Source organism: Phaethon aethereus (genome assembly GCF_964289735.1).
Source record: "Phaethon aethereus genome assembly, chromosome: 1".
Lineage (NCBI taxonomy): Eukaryota > Metazoa > Chordata > Aves > Phaethontiformes > Phaethontidae > Phaethon > Phaethon aethereus.
In genome coordinates, this window is record NC_138575.1 from 204,376,166 (window position 1) to 204,393,694 (window position 17,529).

The following is a 17,529-nucleotide window of genomic DNA, read 5'->3' on the forward strand; positions in this document are numbered from 1 at the left end:
TTTTATAAAGTCTATGAATTGTTCTGTGTTTTGCTTAGAAGACTTTGTGAAAATTATTTTTCCAGTCTCTTGCCTTTCACCTCACTGGGAAGATTGGGATTTTACTTGGTCATGTAATGAGAGAGTATCTGTTCTGTGTCAGACGAATGAGGACTAAGTGGCAAGTAATAGGTAAAGTCTCTTGGATAAATCCATTTTGCTCAGGTTTTGCATGAAGGCTTTTAAGTGTGCAAAAGCCCCTAGGCTTAACAGCGGCTGCATCCTATCTAATTCCCTCTCAAGAGGACAAGGTGTAAGGCACATTGGGGATCTGGTGCCCTGTGGCTGTGATATAACAGGAAAGCATAGCTTTCCCAGGCCATGGCAGAGAGTACCAGCCCCAGGCAGCTCTGCTGCATTGGTTCCCACCATTTCTAGCCCAGAGGCAGCTTAGAGGCAGGCCTGCAGCTTTAGCTCTAGCTGGGCAAACAGGGCGGCTCTACAGAGCTTTTGGCTTCAGTGCTTTGTCAGGGCTTTGGTTTCAGCTGGATCTGAACCAAAGGTGCTCTCATATGCAGTGCTGGAGCTGCTGTTTAAGAGCATCCTTCTCCCCTGCCATCCACAGGGCTAAAGCTGCTGTTCAGAGGGAACAGGGGGCTATGCTTGGGCTAGTTAGGCTGAGTGTTGTAACTGTTGTCCTTTATGGTCCTGTATGTCAGCAATACCCGAGTGAAATATTATTATTATTTTTGTGTGCGTCTTAGGGTAGTGCTTGGGACTGGCAATCATAGATAAAGGTGCATTGTTCAACACTCTGAAGACTAAGTATGAAGCTGCAAGATCTTTGGCACAAAGAGCTGATTTTCACTCTGAGTCTCAGGCTGATATTCTGGTCCATGCCTGGGGCTCCTAGGTGGCATGGTGCTAAGACAGGGAACAGCTATAATAAACAGTGACAGGGAATGCAAGCCTCAAAAGAAATGATTAGTCTGATACATAGGTTTTATAGCACAGCAGCTTGCCATTGTGGAGTGTTTGTATCAAAGCAGAAGGAGATTTAAGGAGAGGTTTGAATAGAGGCGGTGAGGTTAGCTTTGTGCATGTTTACTGGTAACAATTCTCCTACATAGTAATGCAGCATAGAAAAAAAAACCAGCAAGGTTTTAACACTGCTCCATACACATCATCTGCTCCCTCCTCTTTCCTGCGACATGGTAATGCCCCTTATGCTGGGGCACACCAACACCAGACTGCAGCCCTCCCTGCTGAATAAGGGGGCATTTGTGTAACTGAGAATCACGTTTCAAAGGCACTTTATCCTGGTGCATGGTAAGGTAGTGAATGCTCAAGCAAAGGTCTAGGCTTTGCTGTATAATCTAAGCATTTAAATGATTTCTTAATTTAAGAAGGCAAAAAAATAAACTGTGCCTGCTCATTGCATCAGCTTTTCTAATATGTGTTTATCTGGCTTTTCCACAGAAAATCTATCATATCTCAGGCTCAGATGCCTTTGATTTCTTACCGAGCTCGGCTTGAAAAATAAACAAGTCAATCCTGACGTGTAACTGAGCCGATTGCTACATTTTCTAGTCACGCCTCTCTGTCGAAAACTTCCTCCACCCTCTTCTAGGTGTTGCCGTGGCATGTGGTTTGCTTTATGCATAGACAAAGCACTGAAATAATCTGCCTCTCACCAGCTAGAGTTATTTTGGAGAGTTAGTGAAATGCAATAGGAGGCAGCACAGTAAATCCTGTAAGTAAGCCTAACTGGCAGAAGCTTTTAAATAGCTAAATATTAATGGCTGTTTAGAGGGTCCTTCCTGTACTGAAGAAACAGTTTCATCAGCTGCGGTGGTGTTTTGTTGTGAGAATAAATTATGGATGCTGCAAAAAAAAGTATGCTTATATGGAGATACAGAAGATGCTAATAAAAGGTTTGTAACTGTAGTCTGAAGGTAGTGAAATGTTTGATCACTTGTGGTTCAAAGGTGTTCGGTGTTCTTGACTTCATTCTTATACTTTTCTGATACGTAAGTGTGATTCATACTGGAAAAGAAAAGCTGTTTAATTGTTTTCAGCATATTTGAGTTATGTGTTTGTTGCTTAGCTGGCTTCTTACATAGTACTGATAAGAATGGTATAGAAGAAAACCTGTTTCTTCTAGGGAAGACAGGTGCGTCAATGAAAATACTAATTCGCAGCAGATTTTAGTTTATGGATTTATATTATTGTTGCCAGTAGTGATAGTAGTAAGTAGAGTTATCTTTTACTTTTCATCTTACATTTGGTTGTCATAAAAAAGATACATATGTATATAAGTGAAAAAGTATAAAAAACAACTTCTTGTTTCCCATAGCAAGTAGTATTTTTCTGACGGTAAATATTTCTGAACTTGAGCAGTAACTTAACTTCTTTTATTTTTATGAATATTAGATAATGTTTACAAGTATGTGTGTATGTGCGCGTCCATGCGTGTGTGAAATAATGTACCTACTAATGTAAACATTGCTCAATATCCTTAACTAAAAAAGAAACTGAATTACTTTTTCCTAAAATTAAGCGATATTTCTCTGGCAATAAGCAAAACTTTAATTCTGAAATGCTGAAAAAGAGTTCAGAAAAAATAATGAGGCAGTTAGAAAAGTGGAGGGATCGGCGTAGGGAAAAGATTAAAATAACCTTGTCTGTATAGGTTGGCAGGGAGGAAAATAAAGCAGGATGCAATGACCAGTTATTTCTGAAAGAACAGGGACAACAAAGACATGGAGGAATTTAGAATAGTGCTAGAGGTGCAAATGAAAATTTAATTTTTGCTTAGACTATCAGAAGACATTTCTAACTAACATGTCTACTTCATGTAGCTTTATTGCAAAGAGCAATTAACACAACACCAAGCACAGCACCAAGTCGGGAGAACTGTAGAGCAGCTTTGCACAGTAAAGCTGAAGAGCACTTCTAAAAAAGCTTTTACATTTTTGTTATGCATGTAATTAAAATCAAGGTAACTTGCTAAACCACAGGATTTCATTGAACTTGGCTTGCAGGAAATCATTGTAAAAACTCTGAAACATAAGTTTCATTCTTAATTTGTTGTAGAAGCGTTAAGACATATTCAGCATTATTTTGGTTTAAAGGAAGAGCTACATAGATCTCTGAGCCATGGTTCTGTAAACTTCATCCTCAGGGAGCAGTAGCACACTGAATTAATGTCTGTTCATATTCAGTGCTGCAAGGAAAAATTAGGAATGTCAGATTCAGATTGTCTGGCCAGATCCTAAGACCACTGAGGTCAACAAGCTTGTTTCCTTTGGTTTCATTTGGACCCCATGACAGAGAGGAATCCTGGTTTTACAGTTCACAATTACAGAAGCAAAAACAAATTGCACCTTTCAACTGTTCTTCCCTGCCTGCAAGCACATTGCAAACAAATGACAAAGCACTTCAGGAGGAAAGGCTGGGCCACACAGAACCTGCCAACAAGCTGGTTTATACTTGCTGTTGAAGCACAATAAAGTAGTCTACCTGAGCACAAGAAGGTTTTAAGAGCCTAAGAACAAGGTCATTCAAAAAGACTTTGAGACAAACAGGACTGAGCAGAACCATCTTTCCCCACTTCACTTTCTCTCAAGAATTAACTTCCTGGGAAAAAACCAGGAGAGTTTCTGAGACAAGGAAGAACTGGCAATAAGCATGAGCTGATCAACATTTCCTCCAGGGCTTATGAAGTTTGCTTAGTTTTAGAATAAAGATCTGCAGACTCGAATAGACTTAGTGAAGTCAAGTCCTGTTTTTGTTTCTCAGTTTATTTTGTATTTGTGTGTCTGCAAGTCACCCCATAGAACAGAAGACCTCTTATGTTCAGGGCTTCTCGGCTTGTTCTAACCACCGCATTACTCACAGACACCCTAGCGAGTTCTCTGCCAAGCCCTTGCAGTCTTACATAGGTTAGGAAAGCAGATGAGCTTTCTACCATGTGTTAAAAATTGGTAAATAAAGGCTGTTTCAGGTAAGTAGCAGCAAGTTCCAAAGTTCACACTGCAAACAATCTGCTGTCTGTCTCTCTTCCTTCTCAGGAGCAGAGTACAGCTCTGCATCTGAACAGGGTGAAATGGAAGAGAAAAACAACCCAATTGCAGATGCACACCACTTACAGGTTTACAAGTAGTTACCTTCAGCTATTTGTAGTACCTACTAAATTATTGTTGTTTGGAAAAGGAAGTAATACTATCTTATCGTCATGCTGGATTTAAACAATTACTTTATGGCTGTTGCAGACATTGAGATATCAGTAGGTTGAGTTCATTCTTGGCTGTGCAGCTGCAACATTTGCAAGCTGACAAGGCCAAATGGAATGGTACATTTCCCCAGCATTTTTTTGTTAGCAGGATTTTTTGGAGGGGAAGGATGGATTCTTCACAGAGCAGTCTTTTTTCAGATGCTTCTCAATAGTTGTTAAAGAGAAACTGCTGGATATTTACTACCTGGTAAAATTACATCACGTTCCTTTTCAAACCCAACATTTAAATCCTTCTGCCTACAGATATGACAGTTCTGCCAGCCCATCTTCGAAAGTGGAAGAAATGGCAACGGTAAGTAGCTTATCAGCTTTATTGTTAGGAATGTTTAAACCACAGCTTTTTCAAAAACTAGTTCTCTTTGTTTCGGCTGTTGACATAACACCTGTTCAAATAGCATTCTTGCTGTTCTTGTTGTGAACCTGTTGAATGCAGTAGAATGAGCTTGCCCTGTTAGCTATACAAGTCCAAAGCTTTTACTAGGTAAGCCCAAAGTCCAGCTCTGATGAGGTTTCAGTTCTCTCTTAATGATGGAATACTTGCATGGATAATTTCCTAGGCCAAAACCCTCACATATTTTGGCAACTGGAACCAACCTGCAAATAGGTCAAAACTCACACTGAATAAATAATCTGTTTACTTTCTTTCTTTTCATTTGTACAAGGGTGAAAAAGAGTAGCTGACTTGTGCAGGCAGTAAGCTAGAGCCTCTCCTGCACCATTTCCATCGCAGAATTACTGTGTAAATGTAAATTTTGACAGTAGGAAATTATTTTTGGCTGAATGTTCCATTTTATAAGCACAAGCTCAATTTAAGGATGAAACAAGAGATTTACTTCTGATGTAATTTAAGTGCACGCTGTTGAAATAAACAACAATCCTTCTACCAAGGATTATATTTGCTGTTTTAATTACTTTATTGCCCTGTATTATTAACATGGCTTTCCTCCTCTTCAATTGTGTGGTATAACGACTGAGGGTACTAAGAAGGTATACAGTATATAATCAAAGGTATAGAGGAGGTAAATTGGCCACCTCCTTTCTCTCATATGTCAAAGGGATAATCTGTATTAATATATGACTGAACGAAGATCTTATCCAAGAATCCTACCTATTATATACATAGACTATTATAGCTAGAGAAGTAAAATATTATGAATGTTGAGAACTAAAAGTAGTAAGGGTTTTTATTTTAAAAAAGGAGGAAGAGTCTCAGCTAAAACAGATCAGCAGGTCAGCAGTTGTCTGTACTTCTACCATCTGAGACTGTGAGCTGAGAGAAATATGGATGGGATGGGAACCTCTCCAGCTTAGCATATAAACTAAATTCAGATGACATTTTCCCCACTGCTAAGGTAATTTATCACAGCCCCCTAAAGTGCTGTCTTGCAATATGAAAATTGACTGTGGTATTAAATTCTTGAAAAGTCTGTTGGGAGGTCAGTGTATGAATTTTAAAATGTGCTGGTCAAGGGAGAAGTGATTAGGAAAAACTAAATTAAGAGATACAATGCAATAAGGATGCATATGGAGAAAGTAAGTAAATTATGTCCTGTATTATAAGGTCATTATAACTCATGTATCCAAAACATGCTACAGTATGAGGGCAAGATGAGCATCTCCTGATTGCTTATGTAGAAGTCTCTAAAATGCACACAACTTTACAATCCTCAGTTGTATATTTTAATAATAGAGTATTTAATGGACCCACAAAGAGTTTACTGAGCTCTGTGACTTGTACACAATTTGTGATGTGACACATGAAATGTGATTTGAACCCACATGTAGAACTAAAATCGTGTTGCTTTACAATTTTTAACAGGTTGAAATATGTAATTCTCCAATGTCAACTGAAACAAGTAGTCATTCTTTTGATGCAAACCAAAATGAAATGATGGAGAAAAGTACACAGGAATGGAATGAACAGCTAGAGAAGGAAGTGTTCAGTGGTAAGTGTGTGCCCTTACTTTGTTCTGATATTACTGTTACCAGAAGTGACTGTGGTGACTGATTTCAGAGAATTTTCTGCAAAAGCATAAGCTGTAAAGATATGGCTCAGTACTTTCTAGCATAGTGGCTATTTCATCTCATACTGATACAGTTCAGAAGAGTCACACCTTAAAAGCATCTATTTCTCTCTGCTGATTCTGACAGTAGCCCTTCATGGTGGACAGTGTATGCTTTAGATGCAGACATACAGTTATGTGAGAAGAATTTCAACCCAGCTTCCTGCATGCATAATTTTGATAATGATGAATTACTGGGCCTGGTTTTGTGAATTGTAAAGCCTCAAACCACAGAAGCAAGAGGCATTATGGCATTCAGTTAGCCTTCTGGGAGCCCTTACAGCACCAGTGGAAAGTTGCTGGCTCTTTTTTTTTTTTAACTCATTGATGGGAAGCAAGGCAAACTATGCCTGTGGGAGTACAGAGGTGTTCTTCTATAAACTTTCTCAGATCTATGCAAAAAAAAGTCCATGAATATTACTTTCTACCACCCAACATTATAAAATATCACAGATTGAAAGCATGATCAGGAAGCAACAGGTGAGTTGGCAGTGCTGGAAGAGGAGAGCACTGCATGGTGGACAGTGGTTCTTCTGAAACTCACATGCCTGTCACTGCTTTTGGGTGTCAGTCAAAACTATGCACACGTGCCCACTGACAGAGAAAAACTACATAGCTTGGCTGATGTCCTCCAAATGGAAGACTAAGAAACAACTTGTCTTTTTTCGTGTTCTAAACTGACTCTCTCAGGAGTCGTCTCTCTTCTGCGCTGAAGAGAAACTTAGAAAAATGGAAAATTTCAGTACCTTTCTATCAGTTTTTATTCTAACTATACATACCTAGCAGTGCTTTCTTAATGGTCCTGTACTATTAGCACAGATCTGTAATGACTGATCAGTCAGTCTTTTTATTTAAATGGATTAGGAAATGCAGTAACAAAATAGCCATATCCATTTGTGTTTATATCTTATGTGTGCTATTTTCAAAATACAAAAAGAATACAATTAGTGAAGGCATAATTGTTTTTGCCAATACAAATACTTCAAATACACTGCTGTCACTTAATCTTATGACTCAGTATCTTGGTTAACTGAGATGTACATGTTCAATTCCAGTTCCTGAGGCTGTCAATAAATATATAAATACAACTTTGATGCTAGAATGAATCACAGGTTCTTAACTATGTCATTACCCTTTTTTATACAGAAAATGCCATTTTCAGTGCTCATTTTAAAGTAATAAGCTACAATTTAGGAGAGAACCTCTTTTCTGAATGAAACAAATGGTGGACATGCCAGACTACTGATATGCTTGTTTGATGGTTTGCAGGATTCTGTGTTTTCTTGCAGCTACATCATAACTGTGCTTTGTAAACACACAGAAAGGTCCATGTTTACCTATGTTTACCATGTATTTTGCTTACAAACTAGTTTGGAAAGTTTACACACACACACACACACACATAGCGCATGAGTAAGTATTCAGACCAAATTTTTTTTTTTTCTTTTAAGTAGCATAAAGACTAATATTTACATGAAGAGCAGTTTCAAGGTCATGGAACAGCACATTTTTTTCCTTGTAGCCCTAATGGGTGACCACTGAAAGGTCCTGTGAAGGAAGAATGTGTCTTTTGGGAAGGGTTTTGAATGCTGAGAAGCTGACTCCTTTCAAAACCAGTTCTGATTATTTATTTAGTACATGAACCTTTTTACCATAAAGAGTCAGAAGATTATTAAACAAAACAAAACAAAGTATCTTTTTCTTCCTGTGCAGTTCTAAATGATCTGGATGACCAGCTGGCCCAGGAACAAGCCCAAGACCCACTGGACAGGATAGTTTCTACTAGCAGCGCATCAAATGTCCAATACAGTAGTGTATTCCCTACTTCAAAGCAGCAGACTGCTAGTAGGGGGCAACACAGAAATGACTGGAATGACATACCTAGCACATTTTTCCCAGATGGACTGAGAACAATAAGAGCCAAAGATGAACACAAGATTTTCATCAGACCAAGGAGATTACACAGTGCATATATAAACTGGCACCAGGCAGCCTTTCCAGAAGATTACAAATATGGTGATCCAGCTGATGGAAATCCTCATCTGCTAAGCAACAGGCTGTCTTCTGTTTCTTTCGGACGGTCTTCAGAAGGTAGCTTGTATCCTCCTTCCATAACACAGAACAGTGGATTTAGGCACAAAAGTTATATGAACAGGGATACAGCTGGCAGAAGTTACTCTGTATGTTCCCTTCGGAGATGTCCATCATCAGTATCTTCTGACCAGCTATCAGCATCTAGTTTACAACATACATTGGCAAGGGAGAGCAGCAATGGTTTTGTACCAAGGTTTGGTCGACAGAACCCAAAGAGAATTCCTCTGTCTTCTATTGTATGGAACAACACACCAGACTCTCCTGGACAAACATCAGCTCAAGAAAAAATGTTTAGAACCCAGTCACTGATGGAGTTTCATGCTACGGACCATGGTAGATATCCTAGCTCTTTGCAAGAAACCAAGAAATACGCATGTTACCACTCAAAACACCACTACAGAAAATCTATTTCGAGCAGCAATTGCTTTAGTAGAGTTAGTTGCCCTGACAAAGCTACTTCTCCATTGCCCTTTGATAACTGGGAAAATTACCCATTATACAAGTCAGAAAATAATCTCTCTAGATCCTACTATAGAGATACTTCTTCTTATGGCAGGTTGTACGCAAACCAAAAAAATTCTCTTTATGGAAAAAAAGACAGCTATCCTTCTTGGGCTGATATTCCTCAGTATTACAGTGATGAAGCATTTATCTCCCCTGATGCCGGCTTTGAAATGATTATGGCTAATTTAAGTGACCAGCATTGGGCGCATACAAAGAATGCCAAGTTTGGTTCACAGCACTTGCAGAACAATTTTCACATGTATTCTCCAGAAAATACGAATATCAAAAGGATAAAAAGAAGTGCAAATAGAATTTTTTCAGAATTCACCGAGGGCTGTCAGCCTTGGCTAAGTTGTAACTCTTCAGTTTCTTCATCTAGCATCAGAACTGATGAGTCAGTCTTTCCTAATTCGAAGGACCAAACAAAACCTATAGGACTGAACAGGAATTCAGTCGTCGTTACCCAAAGAAGTGCAAAGGCAGACTTTACACAACTGGAAAAGGTTGAAGATATAAAACTGCCAGATGAAGACATGCCATTACAGTCCGTTTCTCAACAAGCAGATACAAACTACATCAGCACACAGAGTTTTCCCTCTAACAGCCCTGCTTCTGCCATGTTGCAAAGCGATGCATCTCTCTGTAACACACTGAGATCAAAGACACGAACTCAAGTCACTGCCAGAGGAGATATTGCCAAAATGTATACATCAAACGGTGATAAAAGAACTGTACAAATGAAGGAAAACGATTGCCCACCCAGCAGTGTGTTCAGTCAGCCTCCCTGTGTTTTGCCAGCTGATGAGAACAGGAGAGAACTTTTCCTTCCAAGTCAGAAAGAATGGGAACATAATCTGCGTTATGCAGCAAAAAGAGAGAGCATCAAACACGACAGTTGGAGTGCAGAGGCCAGTAACCAAAGCACTCCAAAGAGACAGTCCTCACTGCTGAATCTTGCTTCTGCTCCATCCACTGAAAAATTAGCAAAGGGTCAAGGCATGTGGTCCTGTCCTCCTGAATGTTCATGTAGCTCCTCACAGAGCTCTCCACAAGCACTTTCTCATAAAGACAACTCTAAATGTTTAGGAACACTAACTAACTCTTCAGTAAATCGCACAGTTACTGAATCTCAAGCAGAAGGTGGAAAAACAGCTCAAGTGGGCAGAATAGGTGTTACCAAAAAGATTTCACAGAAAACACTGCAAAATACAAGCACTTTAGTTACTAAGGACTGTAATGGACAATTCACTACTAGTTCTCCACAGAATGGAAATTCTGGAAGTATTTATATGCATAGCTTTGATGGAGACCCCAAGACCTCTGAACATAGTTTAAGTTTTTTTTGCCTTGAAAAAGAAAGCGGAAAAATAAGGAGTAATTCACCTTGTATTGAAAGGCTTCACGAGCAAGACAGCTTGCTGAGACATACCAGTAGCTGCAGCATTACTGGCTCCCCTAGCAAAAACAGCCTCAAATCTGCTGACCCACTTGTTATTTATTACACTTTGCCTAGAAAATCAGCTAGCATTGCTGGTAGTATTATATCAGATACGCCCATCTCTTTACCTAGAGAAAGTAGAACAACATATGATTGTTTAAGGTCTGAAACTCCACATAGAGTTGATGCCTTTTGTTCTAATCAGAGAGATGTGTCTTGTTTAGACTCAAAACATTCCTTTTTAACATCAGCATCATTAAATGCTGCTGCAAGTAACGAAGAAAAAGATTACCCCAGTCCTTTAAACAAAAGTCCTAATGATTCAGTAAGTAGTAATATATCAGTTGACCTGACAGACAGATGTAAACATCTAAGCAGAACAGAATCCTCTGTGTTTTCAGATTGTAAGGAGAGGGGAAATTTTTTGCAGAAATATAAAACTACAAGCACATTTACAGTTTGTGTTGATGAAGATCATGTCAAGTATCATGAACTAGTTTCAATTTATTACACGTTACCACGGAGGCATTCAAGAACATTTTGTAACCTCTTTAGAGATAGTCCAGAGGATGCAGATTTACCGTGTGCCAAAGAAAGTGCTCAGTCACCAAGAATACAAAACAAGAAAAATGAAGGTCGTGTGAGTTTAGCAAATGTTTTTTTCCCCAGTACTTTGGAAAAAGAGGTGCCTTCATATTCTTCTGACCAAGTATCTTCAGCTGTGGTCACACCTCAGGACTTAGGAACTGCTGTTGATAGTGAAGAAGAGAATTCCCACTTACCTCCTAGCTCTCAGAAGGTATGTACTTTAAGGTCAATGAGTATGGTACACAACAGGAAAGATAGTTCAGCAGATCTTTCATTAGCAGAAAACATGCTTTCTGACATGGTGACAAAAGAAATTTCTTTTGGTGGCCCACAGTCCACTGCAGTAGTGGCTAAGTCAGGTAAGGTCAGTTCTGATGTTTCAGGTAGCCAAAATACAAAAATAGGTCTAAAAGAAAAGGAGATTTTACAAACAGCCACTCCACTAGTGTCCACTTTATCAACCCCTCCCAAGCCAGGCAGACATTTAGAGAATTCTTTGTATTCTACTTCAACAAATAAAAACGTTATACAGAAAGGAAACTCTGAAAACTGCTGTCAGCCCCCTAAAGTGAACACCAATAAAAATCTAAACAGTTTAGTCCTCCACCCAGGAGAGAAGAGTTCCCTTGGAAGGAACAGTAACACAGAGCATGGTGATGTGCTGCATCCTCCTGTGGAAGACACATACAGGGATAACACCGAAGTCAAACAGAGAGTAAATTTCCTACACCAAACCACCCCTCTGTATAATAATAAATGTAGTGAACTGCAATTAAGGGCTGACAGCTCAAGAAAAAATTTAAATGATTTAAACTCTTGTAGCAGAGTGCTTTCAGAGTCTCAAAACATAGAATCCAAGGTAAGCACAACTTCCAGTGCTGATCCATTGCTTCAGCTAGGTGAAGTGGTTAGCACAGATACAGATGAATTAAAGAATTCAAAAATTAAAACAGAACAAAACTCACAGAGTACTTGGATGGGTAAGGATTATAGTGGTTTGCAGGAATCGGAGAGGCACAGTGAAGGCAGCCTGAACATTAAGTGTAAAGATAAAGTCCTCAGGGTTACACAAGATCAGAAGATAACACAGGATGCAGAAGCTGAGAACAAGCTTCTCTCTGACTGCACAAGAGACAAAGTCAAAGATATAGAAAAAAGGAAAAACAGACCTTCAATTAAGAATAAACTGGCAGCTGTTTACAAAACAAGTCGAAAATTTTCAAGTAAAAATTTACCCCCCAAACCACACATTAGTAACATTTTTTCACAGAATGATGGAAGTGCCACTTTAGAGGTCGACATGTCCCTTGACTCATTGATTTCAACGGATTGCCATCAGCCATTCCCGGAGTTGGACAATGAAAATCAGAATCACAGTCTGGACCCTGATAGGAATACAGCAAGACCAAGAACAGCTGAGAATAAGAAGACTGAAAATCAGAATGATCCTTCTTTGCTTGTTAGTAACACCAACTGGAGGTCTTTTACAAGCTCATACACCCAACAGGAAGCTCTCAGTCCCAAAAAAACTACAGTGAAAGTGGAAAATAGGCCAAGTCTTACAATGCTATTTCCAGATAAAGCAGTAACCACAAGAAATAAGAATTCCCAAACACTTGATCTTGGGTTAGAAAGCAAAATCCAGCCCATCTCTCCCAGTGCTACTACATCAGACCCACTGGATGATGATAAGAGAAAAGCTAGCAGTCGTGCCTGCAGTCCTCCCTTGCCACTTTTAACTGACAGAAACTCAAACACTTACGTAAATAGGTGCTTGCAGGCAGACATATGTCCAGAGCAAAACGTGACTTCCCAGACAGTGCTTGGTCAGTGTCAAAATAGCTCTCAGTCTGTTAGCTTAAAAAATGCTAACTGGCATAGCTATCAGTTGCGCAAAAGCCATGCCAAAAGTCAGCGTGAGCGTCACCTTTCTGAGAGTATTTGTGCTCAAGATTCCCATGAGACTTTTGTCTTGGAAAGCAATATTCTACCAAAAGATGGTATACATGGGAAGAGATTTAAATCTTACTCGGAGCTATTGTCTTGTGATGAAAATGAAAACTGGGCATCGGACAATGAAAAGTGTTACAGCACTAGAAATTTAATGTATCCTTCTGTTGAATTTGGTATATTTGGCAAAGAACAACAGTTGGCTTTCCTGGAAAACATCAAGCGGTCACTCACAGAAGGGCGATTATGGAGACCTTGTCTTCTTAATAACCCTGGTGCTCTCAGAGATGGAGAGACCCCTTCTATAAACAGGGCTGAGCTTTTGAGCTCAAGTTCTGCTGGGAGCAAAATCTCATTATCTGCTTCATCCCCCCGAGAGCTGACTGATATCTATCAGGAAGACCCAGCAGCTTATTCGGACTCAGACAGTGATACCACCACCGATGATGAATACTACCTAGATGAGGTAGATAAAGAATCGGAGCTATGAAGGGCCCATGGTACTAAGATGGCATGATAGCTCAGTAGTTTCTGGGCAGGCAAAAACATGTAAAATACTTTGAGCCAGTTCTTGTGCTGCTATAAATCGGTACAGCTTCATTAGTTTTAAAGAAGTTAGTGTTACGTTAGCTGAACATTTGATTTTTGTATTAAATATGTGGCTTCACCATTGTTGTTTTTCCTAGCAGGGAAAAAGCATGTTAAAAAGTCCCTTCCCAAAATAATAGAAGGTAAACAACTGTGGAGCTTTGGGGAGTGTAACGCCAGAGACGACTTTCCTGTGAGTCAGCAAGCAGTGGCTTAGGCTTCTGCCAGCTACGCAGTGCTGGAATGGATAAATTCTAGCTTGAACTACTTTTTCTTACAAGACTTAACAGAAAGCCAAGAGGTTACTTTGCTGATAAATTCCTGTTTCTCCAATTTTCCTCATTTACCAGATCAAGCATGACAATGCAAATCCATCCCACCCAACAAACACCCCCACAAAACAAAACTTGTTCAATTTTTACAGTATATTCTGTATGAATGTTCTTTTTCTGCATTCCTGGGAAGCATAGCAGCAATGTCACAAACACCCAGTGGTGGTTGTTCTGCCGTGCAGTTGAGGCAGATTCCACACCAGGATTTTCTCCTCAGCACTGCAAGAGCAGTGAGCAATGTGAGTTGCAGAAGTGCTGCTAGTGCATGGGAAACACCTTGTCAAATGGCACAGCACTGGGAAACTCACCGAAATTCCTGAGGATGTTAAGAAACATAGCTTGAGTATAAAAATCTACTTTTCAGACATGGAATATTCATAACCCAGCACAGCTTTGGTTACAGTTGAGATAGACAGATTTCTGCCATTGATTTAGGACCAGGTTAATTTGGATTAGTAATCCAACATTTTAAAACATACAAAATGCAGAAAGATTTACCCTATTTATTTCCTTATATAAACCTCATAGGTTGAATCCAAAGTTGTCCTAATAGTGGGGAAGACAACCATAACCGATACAATTTGTTATGTCCCTAAGTTCTCCCGCTGCTGGGCTGGTCCTGGGGCGAGGCATCTGCAGCCAGGCAGCATCACCCGAAGTGGCCCAAGAGGGCACTCGGATGGGTCGTGACTGCACCATACAGGCTGGCAGGGTTTTACACAGTAAATAAAACCAGTAAGAAATGCTCTTGCTAAATTACGGTCCCTTTTTGGTGTTTTTCAGCCATTCCCGCTGTCAACACAGTACTTTTTATCCTTCGAACTGAATGGCTGTAAACATTTACCAGTGGCTTTTCTTCAGCCACACTAACAGTGTAGTATTATTACTCAGTAGCCAAAACTCGTCTCTGGACATTAAATTTCCAACTAAGCTTTGATCTCTTTTTATGCAAAATCAGAAGTGGCTCACTGAGCCAGAAGATAGTATTTCTAAATAATTATATATTTACTTCTGCTTTATTTCTAAGTTCATATATGGTCTAAAATGATGATCCATATTTTTGATACACTTTTTAATTCAGTAAAATTTCTGTAGGACAATTATATTTTTGTAACTGGAAGGACAGTATACTGGTATTGTATAAAATAATATATTTTACACAAAACAAGCAATGCTTGTATCACTGACTACTCCACAAGAAACTAAAAGATTAAAATATTATAGGAGGTAACTGATATCCTTATTTTTTTATACTGTAAACTTCGTTAAAGAAGTGGGTCCATAGTTCAAATCTGTTCTGATATATAAGTATTATTACCTTATAATGGGGTAATTTGTCTTTTGTTGTACATAAAAGGACTAATATAAACTCTGTATTTATAGTCAGAATTGATCTCTATGACATGCCTGTTTTGGAAGGATATAAACATATGCTGACATATGCAATGCTGGAAGGAAATGGCTACCATATGATTGCAATCTTGTGAAATGTAGTATTCTAAGGAGAAATCATGTTTTTCTGTAAATGGCTCTATTCTATACATACAGGATTCTGTAGGGTAATACAATAAAACCAGCTGAGTATCCATGAGGAATTTGTGCTGCTGTACATTTGTGCAAAATATTTTAATCCAAAAAATGGCAATAGCAGCCTACATAAGGTAAAGAATAATGAAATAAACGTTTACAAGGGAAGTAAATGGTCATACAGTTTTTTCTGGACTAGAAGTGGATGGTTTAGAACATTTTTATTTGTAAACATCTTCCACCTGCTCAACAGAAGTTGGATTAAGTTCTCACTTTGTTGGCATAATTTTTTTTTTCATTTGCTATGCTATGTATGTACAGGAAATCCGGTGGCTTGATTTAATGTAAGCAAGTAAAAACTGCTTTTGGTTTTAAATCAGTTGTGGAAGAGTGCAGCATATTGGGGATCTGTAAACTAATATTTACACTGAATAATGGTATTCTGTAAAATACTTAATTGCGTGAAAACATAGGGAGAAATACCCCTTGAATAGCGATCAGCTCCATTCAGTTTAGCAGAGCCAGATTTTGACTGCTTTTCCAGGCTTTTTCTTTGGCAAAAGTATATTCTAGAAATGTTCATAATTTATAGGATTTTCATATTTAAAATTATTTGTTTGAAATAAATTCTGCATTCAAAATACAAAAATGTATTGGTACTGTGTTTATTTTTCACTTACTGTTAATGCCATAGTTTATTTTTAAAAATCCATCATATCATATCATATCATATCATATCATATCATATCATATCATATCATATCACAGAATCACACAGAATCATTAAGGTTGGAAAGGACCTTCAAGATCATCAAGTCCAACCATTAATCCAGCACAACTATGCCCCCTAAACCATATCATATCGTATCATATCATTAGAATGCTTTGGGTGGGAAGGGACCAGGCTGCCACGACTTCTCAAATATGACGGATAGTGGCTTAGCAACTTCCTCTGCCAGTTCCGTCAGGACCCCCGGATGCATCTCATCAGGTCCCATAGACTTGTGCACCTTCAGGTTCTTTTGATGGTCTCAAACCTGATGTTATTCCACAGCAGGCAGTTCTTCATTCTGCCAGTTCCTGCCTTTGCCTTCTGCGACTTGGGCAGTGTGGCTTGAGCCCTTGCTGGTGAAGACTGAGGCAAAGAAGTCATTGAGTACCTCAGCCTTCTCCGTATCCCAAGTAACCAGGTATCCCATTTCCTTTCGGAGGGGGACATTTTCCCTAGTCTTCCTTTTATCACCGATGAATCTATAGAAGCTTTTCTTGTTGCCCTTGATGTCCGTGGTCAGATTTAATTCTAGCATTTAGCATTTAATTCTAGCATCTTAGAACTGTTGTCAAGGTTCTGACGGCAAACCGTGCCATAGATTTAAAATGGGGCGCCCAGCCTCGGTCCATCATGCAGCTGTAGGCAGCGGTCATGCCGGCTGGGTGGCTCAGGCCTGCCTCGTGCAGACGGAGGTGCCGGGGCTGAGCGATGCGCATCCTTTGCCTGCCACAGCACTGGCTGGCAACCCTTAGGCAGCTAACGATCCAGTCAGCTGCCGGAACTGCTGCCTTCTCCTTTCCTGCTGGCTGCTGAGTCTCTAGTACACAGTTTTCCATCAGCGGTAGCATCTTTACAGTAGACATGTTAACTCCTTAGCAAGCCATACGCCTACAACTTGCCTTGAGGAGCCGATACTCTATGTAGGAGCCAAGCATAGTATTTGATGAGTAGTTTTACAAGGCGATGAGCTCCATGTGAAAATCACTTCAGCTGGAATTAGGCCTGAGTGGAGCCTGGCTGCCACGTGCAGTGTGACAGTGTGTGAGACTCGCCACTGTCTTTCAACCTTAATTACTACAGCCAGTACATGTGGGTACCTGAGTTCAGTGACACAGTCCCTCAGCCTGGTTTCAGAAGGAAATATGGTTTATGAGCTAAGGAGGTGTTTCTGTCTAGATCTCTGTCCACTCGTTAGGTCACTTGTGTTCCCAGATGACCTTTGACCTTTCTAACATCTCAATGACTTTTGAAAGAAGGGACAGAAATCTCATGTTTTCATGACAGGATAGCTTAGGCTGGGAGAGACCTCAGGAGGTCTCTGCTCCAACCTTCTGCTCACAGCAGGTCAGCTCTGAGGTCAGGTCAGGCTGCACGAGGCTTCATCCAGTCGGGACTTG

The 17,529-nt window shown here is 39.7% G+C and overlaps 1 protein-coding gene across 1 annotated transcript in view; it reads left to right on the forward strand.

Moving 5' to 3' along the window:
- EXPH5 (exophilin 5) overlaps positions 1-13,403 on the forward strand; it is a gene marked incomplete at its 3' end in the record, with an annotated part of 40,190 nt that extends 26,787 nt beyond the window's left edge. The window contains exons 5-7 of the mRNA XM_082014220.1: positions 4,520-4,568; positions 6,096-6,222; positions 8,053-13,403. Coding sequence (XP_081870346.1) covers positions 4,520-4,568; positions 6,096-6,222; positions 8,053-13,403 — 5,527 coding nt within the window. The remainder of the gene's footprint in view (positions 1-4,519; positions 4,569-6,095; positions 6,223-8,052) is intronic.
- Positions 13,404-17,529: the final 4,126 nt, after the last annotated feature.